At 47.0% G+C, this 24228-nt stretch overlaps 1 protein-coding gene across 2 annotated transcripts; it reads right to left on the bottom strand.

The window, feature by feature from the left end:
• Positions 1-1180: 1180 nt before the first annotated feature.
• Positions 1181-23114, bottom strand: TMPRSS4 (transmembrane serine protease 4). 2 transcript variants are annotated; one of them, XM_057299259.2, is made up of 10 exons: positions 21219-23114; positions 19646-19775; positions 16570-16671; positions 15549-15589; positions 12461-12620; positions 10920-11086; positions 9428-9526; positions 9075-9217; positions 6891-7040; positions 1181-6443 (listed from the first exon to the last, which is right to left on the bottom strand). In XM_057299259.2, exons 2-10 carry the CDS (start codon positions 19657-19659, stop codon positions 6432-6434), a joined length of 888 nt encoding a protein of 295 aa, XP_057155242.1. In that variant the 5' UTR covers positions 19660-19775; positions 21219-23114; the 3' UTR covers positions 1181-6431. The 2 variants fall into 2 exon arrangements, with proteins under 2 accessions (XP_057155242.1, XP_054950890.1); XM_055094915.3 differs by having other exon boundaries at positions 16570-16656.
• Between the last annotated feature and the right edge of the window lie 1114 nt (positions 23115-24228).

Genomic DNA, 24228 nt, shown 5'->3' with positions numbered 1-24228 from the left:
GCTCACTGCAATCTCCGCCTCCCGGGTTCAAGCAATTCTCCTGCCTCAGCCTCCCAAGCAGGTGGGACTACAGGCACGTGCCACCACACCCAGCTAATATTTGTATTTTTAGTAGAGACAGGGTTTCAACATGTTGGCCAGGATGGTCTTGATTTCTTGACCTGGTGATCTGCCCCACTTGGCCTCCCAAAGTGCTGGGATTACAGGCATGAGCCACCATGCCTGGCCCCTCCTGAAGTATTTTTAATTACAACTTTGCATCATTTTACCCCAAATACTTCTGTATGCATCTCTAAAAGTTAAGAATATCTTTCTTACTTAACTATATCATTGTCACACATAATGAAATTAACAATTCCTTATTATCATCTAATACTGAGATCATATTCACATTTCCCAATTACCCCTTTGCCCAAATGCCTTTTGCTGCTAATTTGTTCAACTCAGGATCTGGTCAAAGCCCATGCCTTACATTTGATTGTTATGTCTCTTAAGACATAACAGTAATTGGCCGGGCACGGTGGCTCACCTCTGTAATCCCAGCACTTTGGGAGGCTGAGGCGGGCGGATCACGAGGTCAGGAGATCAAGACCATCCTGGCTAACAAGGTGAAACCCCGTCTCTACTAAAAATACAAAAAAAATTAGCCAGGCGTAGTGGCGGGCGCCTGTAGTCCCAGCTACTTGGGAGGCTAAGGCAAGAGAATGGCATGAACCCAGGAGGCGGAGCTCGCAGTGAGCAGAGATGGTGCCACTGCACTGCACTCCAGCCTGGGTGACAGTGCAAGACTCCGTCTCAAAAAAAAAAGACATAACAGTAATTACATGACATTGATTTGTTGAAGAGATGGGAATGTCCTGTGGTGGAATGTCCCACCTTCTGGATTTGTCTTTTAGTGGTGTCATTTAATTTGTTCCTCTAATTCTTATGTTTTGTTCCATTAATTCTTGTATTTCCTGTACACTGGAAATTAGATCTAAAAGATTTATGTTAAACATTTTTGGGAAGATGCCTTTAGATGATGCAACATGAAGGTGTACTTCATATTCACATTGGGAGGAACATAGTATCTGCTGATTCCACTGTTAGTGGGTAAGGTGATGATAGCCTGATCCCTTCATTTTGAAGTTAGGTTTCTTATTGAGATTAGCAAGGGATCCGTGGGATGATATGAGGGTATTATGTGACTGTGTAGTTCTCCGTGGTCTTAGTCCATTCATGCTGCTCTAAAAAAATACCTTAGACTGGGTAATTTATAAACAACAGAAATTTATTGCTCACAGTTCTGGAGACTGTGAGGTCTGAGATCAAGGTTGCCAGCAGATTCGGTGTCTGGTGAGGGCTCATTCTCTGCTTCCATAGATAGTATCTTGTTGCTATGTCCTCACATGGCAGAAGGGGCAAAGAGGCTCCTTCAAGCCTCTTTTGTAAGGGGCACTAATCCCATTCATGAACAGGGCGCTCTCCTGACCTAATCAGCCCCCAAAGTCCCACCTCTTACTACCATCACCTTGGGGGTTAGGATTTAACATACAAATTTTGGGGGACACAAGCATTCAGACAATAGCATCCATTGATGATCCTTGCCTGAATCAATGATTTCATTAGAAATTGCCAATGATGGCTTCCTATCATTCATCTATATTGATTAGCTATACTTTCCCTCACCACCTGGAGCCACCCTGTTACCTGGAAGTAGATTTCTATGGCAAAGCAGAATAGTGCTAATTTTTCCTCTTTAAATATTATTTCAGAGTAAGAGCCTGGTGTGATTGCCAACTCCAGTGGTGACAAAAGGATGGTGTTTTTTTCTTTTCTATTTTCTTCTCTTTGTTTGCAAGTTTTCACTTTATAGCTTACTGGTGAATTGAAACTTTCGTGATTATGTAGTGACCCTCTTTATCCTAAAGTCAGTTTTGTCTTTTTGTCCTAAATCCTTATTTAGAAAAATATTATATAGCTACCCCAGCTTAAATTTGATTAAATGCTTGCTGTCTGTACCTTTCTCCACTTTTTCAGTTTTAATGGTTCTGTAACCTGGTGTTTTGTGTATGTCTGTTACAAATAACATATAGCTTGATCTTACATTTTTATCCAATTTGCCTATCTCTGTATATTATTTGGTGAGTTTAATATTTATTGCGATTATTAGTACTTTTTTCACTATCCTACTTTGTATATTCTATTTGTTCCATTTTTCTGTGCTTTTCCCTCCTTAGTGCTCTTCCTTCCCCTCCTTTCTCTTTTGTACTTGCTTGATGTTTTTTGTTTTTTATTCATCAATTGCTACTTTCAATTGTTTTGGAAGTGACACACTTTTATTTCCATTCTTTTGGTGATTACTCTTTTAACTAACCATCTAGAACATAGTACAAACATTTTGTGTAACATGACATTAATATTTAACCTTCCTTTTGAATAATTTAAGAACTTTAGAATATTTTAACTACAGCTATCCCCTTTAATTTACATGCTGCATGCTGTTGTTACTCCATATTTCAATTAGGCCTTTAAAAATTAACCCACAATGGAAACTTCTTGGTCAAATTTTAACTAGCTAGTATTATATTTATATACAGGGTCTTTTTTCTTTACTGATGTATTTTTCTACTCATAGCCAACCAATCAATTCAATATCTGTTTCAAAAAAAATTAACCCACAAAATAAATATTATTGTTATTTTAATAATATGTAGACACGCCTGTAATCCCAGCACTTTGGGAGGCTGAGGCGGGGGGATCACTTGAGGTCGGGAGTTTGAGACCAGCCTGGCCAACACAGTGAAACCCCATCTCTACTAAAAATTCAAAAATTAGCCGGATATGGTGGCATGTGCATGTAATCCCAGCTACTCGGGAGGCTGAGGCAGAAGAATCACTTGAACCTAGGAGGTGGAGGTAAAGTGAGCCAAGATCCTGCCACTGCACTCCAGTCTGGGTGACAGGGCAAGACTCAGTCTCAAAATAATAATAATAATAATAATAATGAGTAGACAGAGTGTGTTTAGACTTACCTACATTTTCACAATTGCCTCACTATTGCTACTTGCTTCTTGGTTCTTCCTTTTAGGATCATTTTCCTTCTTCCTAAAGTAAATGCTTTATATATTCTTTTAGAGAAGGTTTGTTGATGGTAAAGTCTGTTTTTGTTTTCTTGAAAATGCCTTTATTCTTGAAAGATAGTTTTGTAGGGTTCACAATCCCTGATTGATTGTTATCTTTTGGCATGCTGGAGATATACTTCCACTGACTTCTAGCTCCTTTATTGCTGTGGGAAAGCCTGTTGTCAGTCTAATTGTGGTAGATCTGTGGTACTGTGGGTGGTCTGGGTTTTCTCTCTGCTGCTATAAGGAGTTTCTTTTTGTCTTTGGTGTTCTGCAGTTTCATTATAATGTACATAGGTGTGGATTTATTCTAATTTTTCCACCTTGGTTGTATGCATGTACACTATGGTGGTGTATGTTCTGTGGATTCACACCTTTTATCAGTTCTGGAACATTCTCAGCTCTTATCTCTTTGGTATTGTCTCTCTCTCATTGTCTTGATTCTCTCTTTCTGGGATTCTGGATATGTTAGAATTTACCATTCTAGGCTTCATTGCTCCTGGCCTTGTTTTCATATTTTTAATCTCCTTATCTCTGTCTGCTGTTAAGCCTAGTCACTTCTTCAATTTATCTTCCAGTTCATTTGTTCTCTCTTAATTGGTGTTTTAATTGTTATTTACCCGATCCACTTAGTTTTTTATTTTTATAATTGTAGTTTTTATTTCTAAAAGCTATATTCAGTTCTTTTTCAAATCTGCCTGTTATTTTTGCTTGATTATTAAGATATCCATTTTTAACAGAAAATAGCAAGTGTTAGGGGGGATATGGAGAAATAGTAACTCCTGTGAACTGTTGATGGGAATGTAAAATGGTGCAGTCTCTATGGAAAGCAATATATCAGTTCCTCAAAAAATTCAAAATAGAATTACCATATGATCCAGCAATTCCACTTCTGGGAATATACCCAAGAGAATTGAAAGCAGGGCCTCAAAGAGATACTTGTACACCCATGTTCACAGCAGCATAATTCACAATAGCCAAAAGATAGAAGTAACCTGAATGTTCGTATAAACAATAGAATATTATTTAGTCTAAAAAGGGAGGAAATTCTGACACATGCTACAACATGGGTGAAACTTGAAGACACAATGTGAAGTGAAATAAAACAAGTACAAAAAGACCAATACTGCATGACTCACTTAAATGAGGTACCCAGAGTAATCCAGTTCACAGAGACTGAAAGCACTATGGTGGTTGCCAGAGATTGGGAGGAGGGGGAAATGGAGAGTTGTTTGATGGGTACTGAGTTTCTGTTCTGGAGATGGATGGTGGTGATGACTGCACAATAGTGTGAATGTACATAACACCACTGAACTATACACCTAAAAATGGTTAAGATGGCAACTTGTGTTATGTGCATGTGACCACAGTTAAACATGATTTTAAAATGTGGAACTAGTATTCATTTTTTATTCAAATATTTTATAAATTATCATATTGGAGGCCCTATAGTGTGGTAGTTTACAGCATGAACTCTGTATTCCAAGTGCTCATGTTCAACTTACAGTCTATAATCTCAGGCAAGGAGCTTAACCCCTTTGTGCCTTAGTTTTTTTAATCCATAGAGTGAGGATAAGAATAATACCCATCTCATAGATTTCTGTGAGTATTAAATGAATCAGTACATGATGAAGCACTTACAATAGTGTCTGGCACATACAAATACTCTGCAAATATTGCTTATTATCATAAGTCTCTAATATTCTGACTTCTGAAGCCTTTGGGGTTCTAAATTAGCTGTTTTTTATGCTGCCCACTTAAGGTGTTTTTTATTTTTCAACGTCTCTGATCTTTGATTGTGAGCTCATATTTGGAGGATTTTTGGGAATCCTGAGGCTCTAAATTTGGGAAATTTTCCTCCAGATCATCTGCAATTTGAGACCACATTTACTGCCATCAGTTATCCCTGCTTCATGTAGGAGCCCTGGTTCAGCTCCCTTGTCTGCAGCGTGTCCAGGTTTAGCTCCACTGCCAGCCTTCATATAGGTCTCGACCCAAGATTTTAGTGTATTGCTCCCAGATCATCACCTTAGTTTCCACTCACAGTTCTGATGGTTTTGTTTTATTTTGTTTTGTTTTCTGGGTTTCTATTTTCTTTGTTTTTGGCATTTGAGGAATTCTGTTGTTTCCTAAGAACCTAGTACAGTATGAACAAGTATATTTCATCTAGGATCTGACTTAGCTATAGCAAGAGAGTCCTCAGAAAACCCAAGCTTTCATACAGATGCCAAAAAAGTCCATGGGGTTTAATTCTTCGACCATTTTGAGTGCAGGGACTTATTCATGCTTACATCCTCACAACTCAGCTTGGGGACTGCCTCACACCTGGCAGCTGATCCTTTTTGTTTTTTAAATGTAAGAAGCCACACTGAGGGCTCTCCAGGTGGAAAAAGTTAGGACACAGGACCAGCATTTCTTTCCAGCCACTTGTGGATCCCTGATTGAATGTCACCCTTGACTGCCTAACTCATCTCCTTCCCAAGTCATAGGTTATCCCTGGCTCCTGGCTGATTTTCACAGGCAGGGAGGGAGGGAAAGAGGCAAAGGGAGAAGGCCCTGTGTGGGACTCAAACTTGCTCACCCTGGTTTCTGTAATCTGCAGCTCACTCTTGCTGCCACTCAGCAGATCTGGTCTCCCTAACTCTTTTTTCCCCTGCCTCTACTTTGAGACTCAATTGCTTCCCCAGGACTTTTTTTCTCCCCAAGCCAAAGAATGAAAGTTCAGTCATCCCAGCTCAGTTCTTATCAAGCATTCCAGCTAGCCTATGCCAGAGATGTTACACAGCTCTTTAATAATAGTGGCCATAGCTGTAATAACAATAACAACAGTAGGTAACGGTAGTCATACCAACAGTAGGGCAGTGCATTTTATATTACAACTGGTTTCTTGCTCTAGTAGGCTTGGGGATGGGTGAAGACGGACAGGGCTGGCGCAGACCCTTTCCTTCTCCTCTCCAGCCCACAGTGATCTGGGCTTTTACAAGACAGCCTGCTTCCATTCAGTAGTGTGGGAAAGTTCCTTCTTGGCTTAGCAATACCCCTGAGACCTTGGACTGCAGGCTGGCTTGTTCAGTGGGCTGTGTCTCTCCCTGGGATGCTGGGAGCACCAAGCGTGGCTGAGCTAGGGCTGCTGACTTCCTCTGGGCGCCTCTGGGCTGCGAGGGTCTCTTACAGGAATTGAGGCCCTTTGCTGCTCCAAGAAATGCTGAGGCTGTGGGCAGAGGGGTGTACCCAAGGGGACTCTTGCTCTGTGTCTGACTTTGGGGGATCCCCAGGTGGGCAGGGCAGGAAGGAAGTGGCTCCCAGGACTGCAAAGGGGCAGCAGCATTACAGCTCAGCCTAGAATAAGAGAGACCGATGAAGAGAAAGTCAGATTATCTGAAACTGGACAAAGTGGTGACATGTGTAACATGAGTCTTCCTTTTCTGAGACACTTTGCTTCTCTCCCTACCCTGCAGAGGGCCAGGAGGTCTCATGAGCCTTTCCACTCTCTTCCTTATCAGAATCTTCTCTCTAGAAAGGATCTGATAGTCTCATGCTGTCAGAAAAGAGAAAGAAAGGCTTGGTGTGTTCTATTCCCTAAGGTATTTGCATTTATCAGAAATCTCTGACCTAAGGAATTTCAGCCTTAATAGTGCAATCTCAGGCTGTCCCTTGCTTGGAGGGAAAGTTATTTGGGATGTAAAGAGTTGTCAGAGCCATTTAAATCAAACCTAAGGATGGATTGGCACCTCCCAGGTAGAGGACTGGAGGGAAGGCACAGTGGGTAGGGCAAAGGTGCCTTACCTTCCAGACATTGTAGATCCAGTTGAGATAGGCTGAGACCTTGGTGTACACTCCTGGGGTGCTCGGGCCCCCGCAGCCATAGCCCCAGCTAACGATGCCCACCACATGCCACTGGTCAGATTGGTACATCAGGGGCCCACCACTGTCACCCTGTGAGAGACCAGAACAGAGACTGCTGGGGAGGGCAGGTGAGGTGGGGGGGCTTCTCCTTCTCCGCTCCCTGAACTGGCCTATCTGTTCCCCTGCACTCCCTGCTGCTCTCCAATATTCCACCCTCACCCTCTTTGCTCATTAGCACCCTGGAATGGTCTTCTCTTCTGGGGCAGAAAGGCTTGTCTGTGGACAAGTAAGTTGCAAGCATGCCGTTAGCCTTCTCTCAGAGATTCACAACTCACATTAGTAAATTAAAGGCTCTGAGTGATGCCTTAAAAAAGCCTGGTTGTTGGCCAGGAGCGGTGGCTCACACCTGTAATCCCAGCACCTTGGGAGGCTGAGGCGGGTGAATCACTTGAGGTCAGCAGTTCAAGACCAGCCTGGCCAACATGGTGAAACCCGTCTCTACTAAAAATACAAAAATTAGCTGGGCATAGTGGCAGGCACCTGTAATCCCAGCTACTCAGGAGGCTGAGGTGGAGAATCATTCGAACCCAGAGGTGGAGGCTGCAGTGAGCCGAGATCAAACCACTGCACTCTAGCCTGGGCAACAGAGTGAGACTCAGTCTCAAAAAAAAAAAAAAAAAAAAAAAAAAGCCTGGTTATCATTGTTTAACCTAGTCATTCCAAAATTTATGTAATCACTTATAGAGTGCCTATTTTGTGCCAGGTAGTGTTCTAAGCAATTGGGATCCAACTGATGAAAAAAACAAAGATCCCTGCCCTCAGAAAGCTTAGGATCAAATGGGGTGAGAGACAGTGAACAAGCAAATAACAAAACAAGAAAATGCCAGATAGTGAAAAGTGCACTTATCTGGGAGTCCTTATCAGCTGTTTTAGCCCCTGGGGCTTCCTCCCTCTGAACCCAAAACTATAGCTTAAATGTCTGTTTAATGCCCCCCTTTCCCCCAACCACTGTGAGCTCCCTGAGGGGTCTCCAAAGACTACCATGTTCATGGCACACATGCGATGACTAAGAGATGCCTCTTAAATGAAGGAATTTAATGACTGGAAATGGAGGTGAGAGTAGGGTAGGGATTTTAATGAAAATTGTTCAGGCCAAGCACGATGGCTCATGCCTGTAATCCCAGCATTTTGGAAAGCTGAGGTGGGAGAATCCCTTGAACCCAGGAGTTTGAGACCAGACTGGGCAACATAGTGACCCTGTCTCTATTAAAAAACATAAAAGAAAAAATAAAAAAAGAAAATAGTTCAGAAGATCCTCTGGAAGTATGGGGGAGGAAGAAGGTCTACAGGGATTGCTAAGCAGTCCTGATGGCCAATGAGGCCACGGTGAGGGGCACACACAGGTGTGCTTCCAGCATTCTGCAGGCGGTAATTCTTTCCTAGTGTACTTCAGCAGCTTGGGGAGAGTCACAGAGAAAATAGACCTGGGATTCCTGACCTCAAGGGGCTAATCATTCTGTAGCTAGTGAGAAGGGTGGGTGGGGTGGATGAGTAATGTCATCTTTGTTGTTGTTGTTGTTTTCAGATGGAGTCTTGCTGGGTCACCCAGGCTGGAGTGCAGTGGCGCAATCTCAGCTCACTGCAACCTCTGCCTCCTGGGTTCAAGCAATTCTCCTGCCTCAGCCTCCCAAGTAGCTGGGATTACAGGCATGTGCCACCACGCCCAGCTAATTTTTGCATTCTTTTTAGTAGAGATGGGATTTCACTATGTTGGCCAGGCTGGTCTTGAATTCCTGACCTCAAATCACCTGCCCGCCTCAGCCTCCCAAAGTGCTGGGATTACAAGCGTGAGCCACCATGCCAGGCCAGTAACATCATCTTCGAATGTGAAAGAGACATTTGAAATCTCTCTGCTTGTCTGCATCCATCCATCCACCCACTCGTCTATTGGTACACTTTTATCTGACTGTCCTTTCCTTCCCTCCCTCTCTTCCTCCCATCATCACACATTGAGTGCCCATGATATGCAAGGCTTCCTGTAGGGCATGCAGCCTCTGGGTTTTCTCATCTCTCTAGGACCTAAACCCTATTCTTAGAACTCCCCATGATTCTTGGAGGCCCCACCTGGCAGGTGTCCACACCCCCTTCCGGGATGCCTGCACACATCATCTTCTCGGTGACTTCCCCCTGGTACGCATCGTCTGCATTGCACCGTGTGCTGTCAATGACCTGGACTGACGCCTGCAGCAGTATGTCAGACATCTTCCCTGGGAGGGTAAAAACACTCACATTCCCATCCTTGCCTTCTATCCCCAAGCCCTGGATTGCCAAACCACTTTGCTTTCTGCCTGGCGCCTTGGTGCTTGGTCCTCCAGGATGGGTTTCTCTGAAGGGTGGTCCTCCTTCCCATTACTTCTGGAAGCTGCTCCTCCATACAAGGGCATCTCCTGCCCTGTGGTCCTGCACCCAGGACTTACCTCCATTCTGCTTCGTAAAGCCCCATCCAATGATCCAGAGTGGGGTGGCTGGAGTGAGCTCCTCATCAAAGAAGGGCAGACAGATGGGCCTGACTGTGCCTGCCAGGAGCACAGAGGAAGAAGGAGATCTTTTATTCATCATAAGTGTTAATTTTCTGTAAATTATGATGCTTTATGATTATGGGGATCTTGCTGGTCTGGGAGAGACTGGGTTAGCTAATTCCTGCAGATAGTAAACAACTTGGCTTTGGGCATGCCTTTAATAGGCAAACCAGCCAACCCAAAGCCCATATCCCCAACCACTTCCTTTATCTGACTCTCAGACACCAAGCCAATATTTTCCCTGCCCTAAATCACCCCAGGGACAGATACTAGACAACCAGAGGCTGACATCTATAGCCTAGAGAATTGTCCACACTATCCAATCCTGAGCATGCTCAATCTTGCCTACCCTACCTTGGCCAGACCTGCCCATGGAAGCCACAGGTGGCTCTGGGCCATGCCTTCCCCTCACTCCTGCCTCCTGGTGGACCCAGCTGCTTCCCCGGGTGTCCCTGTGTTGGGGGGTGGGGTATGTCCCTTTCTCTCAGGAATTATAAATAATAAACTCTTCTTTCAAAGATAGCTGTGCCTGTATCTGTCACCTTACCATACCTGATTAAAACAATTCCCAGGCACAAATCTTGAAACACACACCAGGGCTCAGGAGAGCCTGGCAGTTAAGCTCTCTGAAAGGGGTCACACCAGGGTCTCTAGAACACTTGTTCTGTGGGATGCTAATAGAAGTAGCATGAAAAAAGGATTCTGTGGTCAAATAAATTTAGAAAATGTAGGTTAAACGCAATAAAACAGATTATTTTAAAAACTTCTCCTACCTTTAATAAACTAATGTGTTCCAAGAAGGGAGCTGTAGTATGAAAATGTTTCCCAAACTTATTTGACAATGGAATCCTCTCTTCTCCAAGGGGCCAGTGTCTTGTGGACCCCACAGTTGGGAATCCTGATCTAAATACATTTCAATATAAGCACAAGGCATCCAACAGAGCTGTTCAAAGACTCTGTGGTCTGCCTCACAGGTAATGGGTTCCCTGCCCCTGGAGGAGAGCAAACAGGGGCACAATGACTCCTTGGCAGGGATACTGAGCAGGCTCTTGCGTGTTGGTCAGTGGTGGGGAATTAGCTCGATAATCTTTTTAAAAGGTCTCTTAAAACTCCAAGATTGGATGAAACTCCAGTTCTCACTCGAGGGGCTCCACATAGAGAAGACAGGCCTTGGAAGAATCTCTGGCAGGGAATGGAGTGGAGGTGTTAGCTGACAGCTTGAGGAGGCCTCATGGCATCAGTGATGTTAGGCTGACGTATTAGAGACAAATGGGCAAGCTGAGGTCTTGAGAGGAGACATTATGGGCCAAGGGCGGTCAGTGAGCTAATAGCAGAGTGGGCGTGAAAACTGATGTAAGGGGCTTGAGTGGCCTTGGGCCCTGCTTCTCACCTGAGAAAGTGAGTGGGAACTGCAGCTTCATGAGGGCGATGTCATTGTCTTTGGGGTACATGGGGTTGAATTCAATGATGATGATCTTGGCCACAGCCAGGGATGGGAAGCTGCCCAGTTTGTCTGAGCCGGCCCGCACCTTCCAGTTGAACACATCGGTATGTTTCCTGGGAGTAGAGACAGCTGGGTTCAGGCCTGATCCAAGCCTGAGGAGACTTTGCCAAAGGCTGGGTCCCCAGGGCCCTAGGGATCGGGGTGCTGGATGTCACTGCCTTGGGAGGAAAGATGATGGTGAGGCAGGGATGGTGGAGAAGGGGCAGTCTTCTGGCACTTACAAGAAGCCAAATTCAAAAAAGGGATTTGACCCTTTTTCCTCAGTGAAACCTGCCCAATGAAACCTCAAGGAGGGCTGGGGAAGGGGCTCCTCTAATGCCTGAGTTCTGAGGTCCTGGCGCTCTCTCCTCCAACCTTTCTCACTGTGTTACTCATGCTGTCAGTTACATTACGTGCTTTCTTTTTCCCAATGCCAGGCACAGCTTAGTGTGCAGGGATGTTTTTCTAGGAAAGAATTTATAGCTCTCACCAGAATCTCAAAAAAAAAAAAAAAAAAGTGGTTAAAAAACGCTGGCCTAGATCATGAGTGCCTTGAAGGCAGCGGTGGGGTCTAATGCACTTGGGCGCATCATCTGGTGTTTGGTACCTGGTAGGTGCTCATTAGATATTGAATGAATGAATAAATACAAGCAAAGGGGGTGCCGGATGCCCTGACTCATGCCTGTAATCCCAGCACTTTGGGAGGCTGAGGTGGGCAGATCACTTGAGGTCAGGAGTTAGAGATCAGCCTGGCCAACATGGTGAAACCCTGTCTCTACTAAAAATACAAAAATTAGCCGGGCATGGTGGCCCATGCCTATAGTCCCAGCTACTTGGGAAGCCGAGGCAGGAGAATTGCTTGAACCCGGGAGGTGGAGGTTGCAGTGAGCCAAGATCATGCTGCTGCGCTCCAGCCTAAGCAACAGAGCAAGACTCTGTCTCAAAAAAAAAAAAAAAAAAAAAAAAAAAGTGAAGGGGGTCTGGGAGTAGCCCTTCCCTGAGGTAAGGCCAGGCTTCTCTGTGGACTGAAAGGAACCTATGCTCTTTAATTTTTTTAAAGTTTCCAGACATAATGAGGACGTGGCTATGACTCTAGACCCTGGAACAACTTCCTGGAAACAAGCAAAAAGAGAGTGAGTTCTTGGAAGTTGAGGCAGGTGGGAAGAGCTTTTGTAGCTTGAACGATATGGGGGTGGGGTGAGGAATCTGGGTATCTGCTGGTGTCCCACCGGGAAGAGGCCATGCTTGGTGACCAGCACCCTCTGCTCAGACACCCAAAAGCCTAACAAAGGGCATCATGGCCATTGTCTCACTGGGGCCACCACACCCTGGCAAACGTCTCTAGTGGGAGAGTGAAGAGAAGGAGGGTGTCAGGAGATAGGACCCCAAGCTCTCTGGTCCCTGACTGGCCTTGGTCCCCAGAGACCTCCTTACAGCTGGGGTCTTACCTGAAGCAGTGGGCTGCCGTGAGGACCCAGTGGGGGTCCAGGATGCTCCCTCCACAGACGTGCTGTTCGTCGTACTGGATGCTGACCTGCCAAGGCCAAGAATCCACAGAGGCCTCCTCCCCGCCCACCACACGGGGGGTCTTCAGGCTCTCCCCACAGGCTGGACGCAGGCAGAGGCAGGGAGGAAGCAGGAAGTCAGGATCTTGGGGATGAGGCTGCCTCCCCTCAGCACCCAACATCTGCTCTAAGCAGGGCCCTTATGGCTGGGGCCAGAGTGGGGAGAGGACCAGCCCAATATGAGATATTCATGGGAGGTATTGAGTGTCCCAGACCATAGGCTTTCCTCAAACCTCCCTCTCCTTTTTCTTTCTTTCTTTCTTTCTTTTTATTTTGGTTTAAGATGTTTTTAGGAGTTCAGACTATGAACATGGGTGTGTCCATTGTGCTGGGAATCTGTGACCTTCACAAGTGATGCAGAATTACGAAAGCCCTGCCCAGGTGGCGTGTCCCCAGCCACTCCCACTGAGTAACAGTAAACAGACACCCACAAGCTATTTTGTGACTCGGAAGTGGACAGTCTCATCCAAAACTCCCCCTTCTCCAAGTCTGTTCCCCCGGCCAGGGGAGTCTCTCAATCTGACATCCTGTCTGCCTACTGACTGACCTGGCTTTCACACCCTCACCACCCCCGGAACTCCTGTAAAGCCCTCAGGTCCCCCCTCTCCACCCATGCTCTGCCTTTCCAATTCTTCTGGCAGCCACCACCACGGTTGTGGAGCCATGCACAGATGGTAGAAGGGCCATTCTAAGGGGAAGGGCTGGGCTTTTCAAACACCACCTGATTTCAAACACAGCTTTCTTCATGCCACCTTGCCCGCTCCTGCAAAGCCCTTTGGGATCTCCCTTGAGGGCAAAGTAGAGTTTCCACTCCTCCTAGCAGCCTCCTGCTGTTTCATATAAAGTCTCTGTCTAGCCAAATTGATCTGCTTGTAGTTCTCTAAAAAGTCATTCTGTTTTTGATCCAAAAAGATGCCCTTCCCATTGAAATGCTGTCTCATCTCCTAGTTCTCTAAATCAGGGATCCCCAAACCCTAACCCCTGGACCTCAAACCAGTACTGGTCCGTGGCCTGTTAGGAACCTGGCTGTACATTAGGAAGTGAGTGGCAGGGACAAGCGAGCATGACCACCTGAGCTTCACCTCCTGTCAGATCAGAGGTGGCATTACATTCTTGTAGGAGCACAAACCTTATTGTGAACTGCATATGTGAGGGATCTATGCTGTACGTTCCTTATGAGAATCTAGGCTGGGTGCGGCAGCTCATGCCTCTAATCCTAGCACTTTGGGAGGCTCAGGTGGGCAGATCACCTGAGGTCAGCAGTTCAAGACCAGCCTGGCCAACATGGTGAAACGCCGTCTCTACTAAAAATACAAAAATTAGCCGGGCATGGTGGCACATGCCTATAGTCCCAGCTGGGCTGGTGATGGGTGCCTGTAATCCCAGCTATTTAGGGGGCTGAGGCAGGAGAATCGCTTGAATCCAGGAGGTGGGGGTTGCAGTGAGCCGAGATCGCAACACTTTACTCCAGGCTGAGTGACAAGAGCCAGACTTGGTCTCAAAAAAAAAAAAAAAAAAAAAAAAAGAGAATCTAATGCTCTCTATCCCCCTCTTGGTTTGCGGAAAAATTGTCTTCCATGCAACCAGCCTCTTGTGCCAAAAAGGTTGGGGACCACTGAACTCTAAATCATTCATTAATCTAACCAATTTGTGTCAAGTGCCCTCTGTCCTGGGGCAGTGCTGGGTGCTGGGAGAGAGTGGCGGGCAAGACAGACAGACATGGGCTTTTCCTCCTTGAGCCTACAGATGCATTTTTCAGTGTTTAGCCTGGGCCCCCAGTCCCTGGGAATTTCCCTTTCTCTGGAATTCCCACAGGCTGTCCTGGGTATTGGCCACCCTTTCAGCGTTGTTAAGCTTAGGTCTTGGCTTATTGGTAAAACAGAGGCCCCTCAAGGGAGGACCTGTCACTTATGCTGCTTCATGCCTTCAGGGCTACTCGGTGCAGAACCTCAGATGGTGTGACCATTCATTCATTCATTCATTGACCAGCCACCACGTGTCAGATCCCACACACTAGGTATTGTGGGGCCGGGGTGGGGGGCATACGAAAATGAATGAAACTGTCAACATCCTGCAGGGAAGCATATGCACTCCTAAACTGCAGAGGCAGCGTTGTGACCTTCTTCCCTTAGGCGTTCTAATTTCTGGCTATGCTTCCAGGCCAGTCTCAGTTCTCTATGAAGCTGGTAGGATGAGCTGAGCCACATTGCTTGTTTTCTTTTCTGATCTCCTCTGTTAGAGCTAGAAGGGTCCCTAAAGATCCTTGATGGGCAGTTGGACTAAACAACTTCTTGGGAAAATGAACTTCAGGGAGGTCAGATGAATGACTCCAGGCCACACTGGAAATGAACAGGACTGGTGCCCAGGTCTTCTGACCCCTGGCCAGCTCTCTCTGCAGCATGTCAACTGTGACTGCTACTCAGTTTGGCATTTTCCACATGTTGTCTTGCATCTCTCTCTTACTTAGTCATCAGCTACCAAGGATAGTGGCCAATTATTTCACTCATCTGGTACTTTCTACTTCTAGCCAGCAACTGACAGAGTGAGACATATTCTAACTGTTCAATGAATAGTTGCTCAAATAATGAATGTGGGTAATCTGATCTTGGATACCTGAGCTGATTGTGACAAAGAAGGCTATGTGGGCCCTGACCAGGGATGGGAGGCAGTGGAGGCCCCGTCCTGCCCTTTTTGGTCTTCCTAACACTCTCTCCCAAGTCTCCACTTAGGTTGTGGAGCCATGCACAGATGGTAGAAGGGGGAAACTGAGGCTTGGAAAGACCCAGAAAAAGAATGTGACCTGCCCAAGGCCACCAACAACTCGAGGGGGCATTGACCTACAAGCCCAAGGGCTGTAGACCAAGGCAGAATGAAACTTGGAGTCCCAGAAATTTAGGAGTGAAGATGAAGGTCTTCCTCCCTGCTCGTTGCTGGCCCAGGCCCCAAACCCTCAGAGATTGGGGGTACTCACCAAGACAGTGCAGGGAGACCAGGGAGCCTGAGAGACAGGGCCTGGAAGACAGACACAGCGCCCTGTGATTTAAGCTTCTTCCTCAGCTGGGAGGCAGGGACTCAGGCCTCCCGATGCTGTTAATTCAAGTCCCCTCCCAATACCTCGGGAATGTGGAAGCTGCACAGTGGGGAACATTTGGAGACTGCATTGACATCCATTGCATTTCCTGCATTGACACTTCCGTTTGATTGGATTCAACACCCCCACTGCTGAGTACCTACTGTGCACTGGGCCCTGCCTGCTTCAAAGCCCAGCCTGGGCTCCTGGGATCCAAGAGGGAAGAGGGCAGAGCCCGGAACAGAGTCTGTGGCACTGTGGGCTTTCCAAATGGAAGAATGGGATTTTGATAGAATTTTAGGTAAAGGATCATTCTGCTACCAGCCCTGTCCTTTTCAAGATTTATTTTCGGTGAATAAACGGCCCTCAGCAACATCCCTGAATGCTAGGAAGCCAGCCTCCTCTCTGAGCCACTTTGCCACAGTGTGACAGATTTCATCTGGATGCTCTGCTCTAACACAGGGTGGCGAGGCTCAGGAACAGGCCACCCACAAGGGCCATGGAGCTTCTTCCCTGGAGCATCAAGAAGGTGGGGAGCTCTGGCTGGGTAAGTGGTAGGGAAGGACAAAGTGACTTTGGAATCTTGCCTATTGGGCAATTTATTAGAAAACCTACAGCAGTAGCAAAAACTATTTACTATCCAGATTGATGGAAAGGTCACATTATCCATCTCTCTGGCTTTGAGTAGGACAACACACTTTGTCCAGCTGTCCATTGTATTAAAAACAAGTCAACACAGAAAACCTCTCCAAAATGTGAGTCTATAGCTCTCGGCATTGAATGATCTGTCTGGCTAGGAGTTCTTCCTGATGTCTGCTTACATTCCCCTGGCGGCTTGGGGTTCCAGGTGAGCTGGTTGCAACCTGAAGAGCAGCGTCCATGTGGGGGCCTTCTGTAGGCCAGAAGGTGTCCCCTCACTTACCCACTTGAGTTCCGCATGTGAAGCTCCTGGCTGTTTTCTGTGATTTCAACAACATCCAGATCCTGGTCTGGGCCAATCTCCACAGCTCTGAAAGTGGGTTTGCTGCTTACATCAAGAGGGAGAGAGAGTTGTGAGCTGGGGCAGGGGGTTAGAACAAGATGGTAGAGTTGGCCCCCAATCTCAGGAGAAAGAGTGGCAGAGAATGCTTGGTGGGGAGTGGCCAGGGAGTGGAGATGGTCTTAGTCAGTGAAGAGGGGGCCTGCTTTGCTATACAATAAAGAACCGACCCTTGGCATCCCAGGACTCAACCCTCAGTGCATTGCTGATGTAACTTGCTTTCTTGGGCAGGGAATCCAAATCCAGAACCCAGAGCCCTGGAGAAATGTTAGGGGTCTCCTTTCCATATTCCCAGCTCTGTCCCTATTTCAAATATCCCAGCAATGTCTTCTGGTTCACAGCAGGGAAACAAAGAGGCATAGGGGCTCAGGTTAGCTCCCTTCTCACCTGGGAGGGAGTTGGAATGTGGATATTTGGTTCTCCAAACAAAGCATCTGGTCCGACTTTGATAGTGGGGGTATGTTTTTGGCCCCCTTAGAGATATTTAATAGAACAGGACTAGATCTGTCTTCATATGAATCCAGACAAACATTTCTCTCAACTGGACCACCCTCCCTCTTTCTCCCTGCTAATCCATGCTTGCTGCTTTCAAACCTTGGGTTGAAGTTTTTCCTCCTCCAGGAAGCCTTCCTTGATTAATTCCATCTCTCTGATTGTTCCTTTACTGAATCTGCCTCTTCTAAATCTTTTCCTTCCATCCCTAACTATGCTAGTAATGTTAGTAGAAGCTCTCCATGGAGGGCTGAGTCATTGGCAATACTGGTGGATTGGCACATTCTCAGGCAGGAATGCTGGCACTTCCTGGAAGGCCCCAAGTCTTGGACCTGGGAGGACTAGAGTCCATCTTAAGAGTCCTCATGATCTAGGTTCTGTCCCTGGCTCTGGCACTAGTTTGATGTGTGGCCTTGGGCAGGTCATATTCTTTTTCTGGGTCTCTCCAAGCCTCAGATTCCCCCTCTATAAAAAGATGCATGGGGCTGGGTGCAGTGGCTCACGCCTGTAATCCCAGCACTTTGGGAGGCCGAGGTGGGCGGATCACCTGAGGTCAGGAGTTCAAGACCAGCCTGGCCAACATGGTGAAACTCCGTCTCTACAAAAATACAAAAATTAGCTGGGCATGATGGTGCGTGCCTGTAATCCCAGCTACTTGGGAGGCTGAGGCGAAAGAATCACTTGAACCTGGGAGGTGGAGGTTGCAGTAAGCAGAGATGGTGCCATTGCACTCCAGCCTGGGTGACAGAGTGAGACTCTGTCAAAAAAAAAAAAAAAAGATGCGTGGACTAGATGATCCCTAGGGTCTCCCACATCTTGAAATGCCTATGGTTCTAGGGCAAGAAGGGCCTCCGATCTAGAGAGAGGAAAGAAAGTAGAGAAGTCTTAGACCTAGAAGGACGGAATATGGTGGAAATGGACATTCCCAGGAAAGTTAACTTCTGTTCACCAATTCCATCCCAATGAATGATTCTGATGAACTTTGATTTTGTGAAGCACAAGACTCAGGTGGTTTGGTGCCTTACTGAGCTCCAAAAGGACAGAAATTCCAGGAGCCTATCATCTTAAGAACCCCTGGAGACACCCAGGTTTCATAATCAAGCCTCAGCCTGCTGTGCCAGGTACGGCTGATGCAGCAGTTGACTGGACTACAGTGGGGAGGCAGGGCTGGCTGCAGCAAGGCTGGGCTCCGTGGCTGCAGGAAGAGGGGAGAATAGCAGGTGCTGGGCATGACTTCCTCACTCTCCTTGAAATGAAGGTGGTGGGCTGTACTGTCTAGAGGGTAATGGAAGTTGCCCCCTATGGAAAGTAGAGAGCAGCAGAAGCCCGTTGAGCAGAGAAGAGAAAGGCAAATAATTCTGATTGATTTGTAATGGCTGCCTGGAGCATTTACTGAAAAGGACTTTGAGGCTGCATTAGGGATCCATGGGAGAGAGTTCTGTGATTGGTTGGTGATGTCTGCCTAGTAGAGTTTTTTTGTTTGTTTGTTTGTTTGTTTGGCCTAGTCTCTGGGTCCAGTCTGTTAGAATCCTGAAGAAATCTGAGGTCTGCCAGAGATAGGCTATCTCAATCTGCAACTGAATGTATGGGTTCTTTTCCATCCTCTCCAGCTAAACTCTCTGAGTGATCAACCATCTCATCAGCCCCTTCCCTTATAGATGATGTCCTACATGAGAATAAAGAATTACTCAGTCTAGAAACAGAAACAATATGGGAACTCCTAATGCACAAGAATTAGGGGTCTTGGGCTCAAATTCTAGCCCTCTACCTCCCAGCTACAACCCTAGCAAGTTACTTACTTTGTTTGAGCCTATTTATGAAATAGATATATATCTATATATAAGATATAATAACTATCTTTTTGGTTTTCTGCCAAAATCAAGTGAATATAAATATATAGAATGCAAATTACTCTTACTATCATCTTACACCTTTTCATCCACTCCAGATTTGGAACTGCTTTTGAAATTTGCAGAGAGAGCTGGGATTGCTGAAGATGGGGCCCCACTGAAACTAGGCTCACTTAAGCTAAATCTTAACTAATGAAACTTTGAATAAGTTAACTTAGCTTTTGTATTACTGGGCAGGAACAGTTTCTTGCAAAGTCAGCACAAAGGAGTGAAGGTTGAGGAGTAAAGGAAAGGAGAGGACTGCATAGACGCTAGAAGTGTGTGTGTGTGTGTGTGTGTGTGTGTGTGTGTGTTGGAGGGCAGCATACATTCTCTCACTGGCATTCCAAAACTATCCTATGAGGTTGGCATTAGTTCCCCCAATTAACTCCTGAGGAACCTGAGGCTTAGGAAATTCAACTTCATGTTGCTTATAAGTGAAATACTGGGATTCAAAAGCCATTCTGCCTGGCTCCAATGCCCGTATTTTTTAGGAAAGAGAGAAAAAGGGAGGAAGGAAAGGAGGAAGAGGAGGAAAGAGGAAGGAGGGAAAAAGGAGAGAGGCCCAGGTTGGTTACCTGCTGTAGCCCATCTGCCTACAGGCTGTCTCAGCGAGAGCTTCTGTGAAGTTGTCGAAACAGGCAGAGAACCAGTTCCCTGTGGCCGAGTCCAGCACCTGCAGTGTGGATCGGTCCTTGGAGAGGCGGACTGGGAGGAAAGGAACCTGAGTTAGATGGAACGGGGGGCCCAACTGGCCCATCCCCCTCAGAACTCATCATGAGACCAGCCCAAGCTCCCCCAACCTAGAACTGGGGGTGCCACAGAGCCCCAACACTTTCAATGTCAAGGGAATTTCTTCCATTTGGCTTTGTCTATTTGGGCCCCATTTTGACAGTAGCTAGTGTGACCAGAAGTCCCAGGGTAGGTCTCCATTTTGACCTGTTGCCCTGACCCAATGGTTAATAGTGCCCCCTTTTGCTCTTACAGGTATCAGTTTTGATGATCAATTATGTGGTCACTCTACCCAGCGACCATATACAACTTGTTTAAATTGTATGGACCACATACCCATCCATGGTCCACACAACTTGCCCAGCCTGGGGAAATGTCTGAGAGAGGTACCTAAGTCCTTCTCCAAGTAAGGTCAGAGGGGAAGGTTGAGTGAGAAGTCCTACTGGCAGTAGGATGACAGGTGCCTGTGGGCATTTGACTTCTGATAAAGAAAGAGCAAATACACAGAAAGTCACTCAGCCCTGCCCTCAGAAGCCCCATCACTCATCTCCTACCTATCTTTTTTTTCTTCAGAGCCCAAGCACCAGGGAGAAGAAGGTAGAAGAGCCCAGCCCAAGAGAGAATGTGGATTTTATGCTCAAAACATCTCCTATCCATTGAAAGGACCTGGCTCAGTCCTGTCACATAGCGTGTCTCAGCAAACACTAATGAATAGAAGGACCAATAGCTGGCAAAGTGGCTGAGAAGTCTCTTTTCTAGTCTCCTTGAAATAACAAATTTCATAGAAAGGAGGAACGCCCCAAGGTCACCCAGTCTAGCCCTCTGCCTGAAATCCACCCAGGCGCAGCATGCATGGGGCAGCCTCAGTTACAATTTCCTGTCCTTTCTGGCTCACATTTGTTCATCAAATAGTTACTGTTTGCTGTGTGTTAAGTACTAGGATTTAAAGGTAGACAAGACAGGGTCCTGCTCTCAAGAAACTTACACAGCTGGGCACGGTGGCTCACTCCTGTAATCCCAGCACTTTGGGAGGCTGAGGCGGGCGGATCACCTGAGGTCAGGAGTTCAAGATCAGCCTGACCAATGTGGCAAAACCCCGTCTCTACTAAAAACATAAAAATTAGCCAGGCGTGGTGGCTGGCACCTGTAATCCCAGCTACTCATGAGGCTGAGGCAGAAGAATCACTTGAAACTGGGAGGCAGAGGTTGCAGTGAGCCGAGACCAAGACACTGCACTCCATCTTGGGCCACAGAGCACTCTGCCTCAAAACAACAACAAACAAACAAACAAACAAAGAACCTTATACAACAAGGATGAAAAGTGACAAGTAGGGGGCAGATACTATGCAGTGGGCCGTGGGGGCCTGAGCAGACCTCCTGCTGGGCCCACTTCTCTTGTCCCTCAGACCCTGCACTCACCTGCCACTGCAGGCCCTTCGGGGAAGCTCTTGACACAGTGCTCCTCGTCCTCCCCCAAGGGACAGTCCAGCTCTCCGTCACACAGCTGCTTCCTCGGGATGAAGTGGAGAGGCTGCCCGCAGAGGAAGTAGTATTTATCCAGAATCACCTTGACTGGAAGGCAAGCGCAGGGAGGGGCAGAGAGGGCTGAGGGTCAGGCTTGAGCAGGGAGAGGGTGGGTTTTCCTGGCGATAGTGCTGGGCTCTCAGACACGCATGTGTGAGTTCCAGGCTCAGTTTTGCTACTTGGTAGCACATAGACTTGGGCCTGAGCCTCAGCTTCCTTGTCTGTAAAGTGGAGATAGTAACACCGGCCCCACCCCCACAAGATGTCTGAGGAGTCAAGAGAGGTCATGTGTGTGGGAGAAACAGGCTGATACCTGCCTCTTACCCTCCAGTGCTGGCTCAGTATGTTCTGGTAAAAGAGGAGTAACCCGGAGTCTGAAGACCCAGTTCTGAGTCCTAGCTCTGCCACCTACTGTGGAACTTAACTTTTTTCTTTTTTTTGAGACCGAGTGTCACTCTGTCATCCAGGCTGGAGTGCAGTGGCGGGATCTTGGCTCACTGTAGCCTCTGCCTCCCAAGTTTAAGTGAGTCTCCTGCCTCAGCCTCCCGAGTAGCTGGGATTACAGGCACATGCCACCACACTCGGCTAATTTTTTGTATTTTTAGTAGAGACGGGGTTTCACCATGTTGGCCGGGCTGCTCTCGAACTCCTGACCTCAGGTGATCCACCCGCCTCGGCCTCCCAAAGTGCTGGGATTACAGGCGTGAGCCACTGCACTCGGCCTTACTGTGCAACTTTATATGGATTGCTTTCCCTTCTTAGTTCTCAGTTTCCTCATCTGTACAATGGGATGATAATATCTATAATATCTGCCTCGCAGGACTGTTGAGAGCATGTGGTATGATGGTAGTCGTGAAAATGTCTCGTAACTATCAAGTATAGTTCTAGAATTGGGTGCTTTTACCTGGGTGAAAGAACTGTTAAACGGTAAGAACACATGGACACGTGCAGGGGGATCAACACACACTGGGGCCTGTCGGGGGGAGGCGGGAGGAGGGAGAGCATCGGGAAATGTAGCTAATGGTTGCTGGGCTTTATACCTCAGTGAAGGGTTGATCAGTGCAGCAAACCGCCATGGCACACGCTTACCTACGTAACAAACCTGCACATCCTGCACGTGTACCCCAGAACTTGGAATAAAAGTTGAAGAAGAAAATAATTAAAATATATAAGTAAAAAGAATTAAAATTAAGAAAAAAAGAGAAAGATCTGTGAAGGGGTTGGTCCTCGGTTTTGTTTTGTTTCTGCTTGCCGTCTTTAGATTCTCCCAGCTGCTTTCAAATTCTGTTGCTCTTTTGCCATCTTGGGATGATGGAAAGATGTTGAGTGTGTTTAATCCTTCATGGAACTGATATTTTAACACTTTTTCTGGCCATGCATGGTAGTTCACACCTGTAATCCCAGCACTTTGGGATGCCAAGGCAGGAGGATCGTTTGAGCCCAGGAATTCAAGATCAGTCTCGGCAACATAGTGAGACCCTCGTCTATACGAAAAATTTAAAAAAAAATTAGCCAGGCATGGTGGTGTGCCCCTGTGGTCCTAGCTACTTGGGAGGCTGAGGCAGGAGGATTACTTGAGCCTAGAAGTTTGAGGCTGCAGTGAGGTGATCACACGATTACACTCTAGCCTGGGAAAGAGAGCAAGACATTGTCTCAAACAAACAAACAAACAGACAGACAAACAAACAAACAAACTTTTCCTTAGTGAAGACCCACAGCCAAACACCCTGGCAGGAGGGAACTCCTCCTTCCTAACTGAATTCTGTCTTGGCCTGATGGGACGCTCTCCAGTCCAGTATCACCCTGGGCTGGTCTTAAGAGCAGTGGCGTTAAATCTAATAATGGTCCCTGCTTGTCACCGTGTCAGGAGCTTTCCATACATTTCCTCACGTAATCCTGATAACAGTCTTGGGAGGGAGGTGTTATTTCTAACTCACATTACAAACAGGGACGTGGAGAATTGAAGGTCAGGCTTTATTTTCCCAAGGCACACAGTGCTTCCAGTGTAGAGCCAGGGCCCATCTAACTCTCTGGGGAAGCTTGAGATGTGATCTGCTGGCCCTGACACTCCTGGCTTGAGTGAAGCAAGGGAAAAGGAGGAGCTAGATATTACTTAGCTCTTTGGAGTTTGGTTTATGATCAGGAGCCAGGGTAAGGCAGAGTCACTCCAGCCTCCTGGGACAAATCCAGGAGACAGCATTGCCAGTTGAGACTCCAGAAGCCATAAGGTTGAGGGAACCCGGCCCAGGATGGAGGACTGGGTAACAACCTCTGATTGCAGAATCTGGGGGCCCAGGATGTGGAAGCCACATAGGACCTTCTGGGACAGGGAATGTCCAGCTCTAAATTATGCTTTAGTGCCTGCTTGGCTTTCCCTGGATAACTTTGGTCCCCTTTATCTCCACTGTGGCAGGGTGTATGCTTATGGAAAGCAAGCTCACTTTAACATTAGCCTGAATAGAACAGGATGGCAAGTCTGCCGATGTCACTGCAAACCTCCATCATGTGGGCAAGCAAGGTCAAGGAGAAAGGGTTTGGGGTCATCTGCATCTCACACCATCCAGGGCTCCCAGGGCTTTTAGTGGGGTTTATGTTGTGGCTCTGCATTTCCACCGCCACGAGATGGAAATTGACCTGTTCAATCAGGGGACCGGGGTTCTGTCCCAGCTTTGTCCCTGACTGCCACTCCTCCTCTCCGAGCCTCAGTGCTCATGTAGAATGAGGACCAGAGTCTCTCTCAGTGTCCTCTAACCAGGCAGTTGGCTGCTACTGCTGGAAATGTCACCACAGTTACAAGTACAAATTCCTGAAAGGCCAGCTATTCCCTGGCTGCACAGGCAGTCCTGCCCCAATTAGCAAATGCATGTCCTGGGTCACATTTTGTCTGCTGCTGTGTGATGACACA

The sequence above is a fragment of the Pan paniscus genome, chromosome 9 (assembly GCF_029289425.2).
Source record: "Pan paniscus chromosome 9, NHGRI_mPanPan1-v2.0_pri, whole genome shotgun sequence".
In the NCBI taxonomy this organism is placed as follows: Eukaryota; Metazoa; Chordata; class Mammalia; order Primates; family Hominidae; genus Pan; species Pan paniscus.
This window is presented reverse-complemented; position numbering and strand designations above follow the sequence as displayed.

Excerpts from the sequence above, each read along its gene's own strand:
- TMPRSS4 (XM_057299259.2), bottom strand. Across the intron at positions 11,087-12,460 it reads ACGGCAGCCCACTGCTTCAG|GAAACATACCGATGTGTTCA; the intron begins GTAAGACCCCAG and ends CTCTACTCCCAG. Across the intron at positions 9,527-10,919 it reads GTTCCCACTCACTTTCTCAG|GCACAGTCAGGCCCATCTGT; the intron begins GTGAGAAGCAGG and ends TGCTCCTGGCAG.